The 1671-nt window shown below is 55.2% G+C and overlaps 1 protein-coding gene across 1 annotated transcript in view; it reads right to left on the reverse strand.

Moving 5' to 3' along the window:
• Nucleotides 1–752: 752 nt before the first annotated feature.
• Nucleotides 753–1671, reverse strand: part of POU3F2 (POU class 3 homeobox 2) — a 1295-nt gene continuing 376 nt past the window's right edge. The window contains exon 2 of the mRNA XM_006926802.1: nt 753–1667. Within this exon, the coding sequence (XP_006926864.1) occupies nt 753–1667 (915 nt within the window). The remainder of the gene's footprint in view (nt 1668–1671) is intronic.

Consider the following 1671-nt stretch of genomic DNA (forward strand, 5'->3'; position numbering starts at 1 on the left):
TACACAAGAATGTTCGAAATGGAGAATGGCCAAGAGCTGGCTTCAACTCTCTCCGCTGAATAAAACAAAACACAAACCCCAGCAATTTCAAAATTAACCGCCGGAGAAAGAAAATTACGTTCATGAATTTATGTAAACTTCAATTTTCTTGCAGTGCAAATTTATGTGGTTAGATTTTGCTTACATCAAAGAATGTGTGTATTTTTTCCTCTTTCCTGATGGGGATCCGCATTAAATAAACACAGCAGCATGTGCCAACTCCTAGCATCAGGAAGCTGTGTTTTGTATTTATCACGGCTTGCTGAATTTTTTTTTTTTTTTTTGGTAATTTCTTTAGTTTTGTCAGGTATTTATCTCACCTCTCTCTCTCTCCCTCCCTCTCTCTCTGTCTCTCACTCATTCACTCACTCACTCTCTCTCTATCTCTGTCTCTCTGTGTGTGTCTCTCTCTCCTCTGTCCCCTCTCTGTCTCTCCGCACACTCTCTCCTCACTCTCTCTCTGAGATACTCCACTCCATTGCCTGGGTACTAGCCTGTAAAGGTCAAAACACATCTTTACACCTGCTACCGTTTAAAGGATAGTCCAGTGCCTTAGTTGTTTTCCTTATTTTTGTTCTTTTTAAGGGACGGGGAAATAATAATTAAAAATAAAAGAACAATCAGAAGTTAGAGAGGGAACAAGGGGCCCGGGAAAGGCTCGTTGATCGAAGGGGAGGGGGAGCCCCACGCTCTGCCCCTCCCCCCGCTCGAGTTCACTGGACGGGCGTCTGCACCCCGTGGTGTGGTGGAGTGTCCCTACTCCCCCCGTACACATCCTCCGCGCCCGGCAAAGTCCCTCCGGGAGGGGTCATCCTTTTCTCTTTCTGTCTCCTGTTACAAAACCAAACTCTCACCACCTCCTTCTCCAGCTGTAAGCTGTCCGCGAGGGAGGTGATCTCCTGGGCCGAGGGCTTGGGGCATTTGAGGAAATGGCTCTCCAGAGCCCCCTTGACGCTCACCTCGATGGAGGTCCGCTTTTTCCTCTTGCGCCCCTGCGCTGCGATCTTGTCTATGCTGGTGGGGCTGCCCGAGGACGAGTCTGCCTCCTCCAACCACTTGTTCAACAAAGGCTTCAGCTTGCACATGTTCTTGAAGCTCAGCTGCAGGGCCTCAAACCTGCAGATGGTGGTCTGCGAGAACACGTTGCCGTACAGGGTGCCCAGCGCCAGCCCCACGTCCGCTTGGGTAAATCCCAGTTTGATCCGTCGCTGCTTGAACTGCTTGGCGAACTGCTCCAGGTCATCCGAGGTCGGCGTGTCCTCGTCCGAGTGCGGGTCGTGGTGCGCTCCGGGGTGGCCTGGCGGGCCCTGCGGGGGCGGCGGCGGCGGTGGTTGCTGGTGCGGGTGCGAATGCGGGTGCGGATGGTGGTCGGCGTGGTGTGGCTCATCGTGCGCGTCCCGCAGGCCGTGGTGGTGCAGCCCAGCCGGCTGCCCTCCGGCGCCCAGCATACCGTTCACGGTGAAGCTGGGCTGTGAGTAGAGCAAGCCGCCGTTGGACGCTCCCATGGAGGGCGGGAGATGCGCTGCAGCCGCCGCGCTCCGCCATGCCCCGGGCCCCGGGTGGTGGTTGGCGGCGTGGTGCACCAGATGCGGCGGCCGCTGCTGTTGCTGCTGCTGTTGCTGTTGCTGCTGC

The sequence above is a fragment of the Pteropus alecto genome, unplaced genomic scaffold (assembly GCF_000325575.1).
Source record: "Pteropus alecto unplaced genomic scaffold, ASM32557v1 scaffold7, whole genome shotgun sequence".
In the NCBI taxonomy this organism is placed as follows: domain Eukaryota; kingdom Metazoa; phylum Chordata; class Mammalia; order Chiroptera; family Pteropodidae; genus Pteropus; species Pteropus alecto.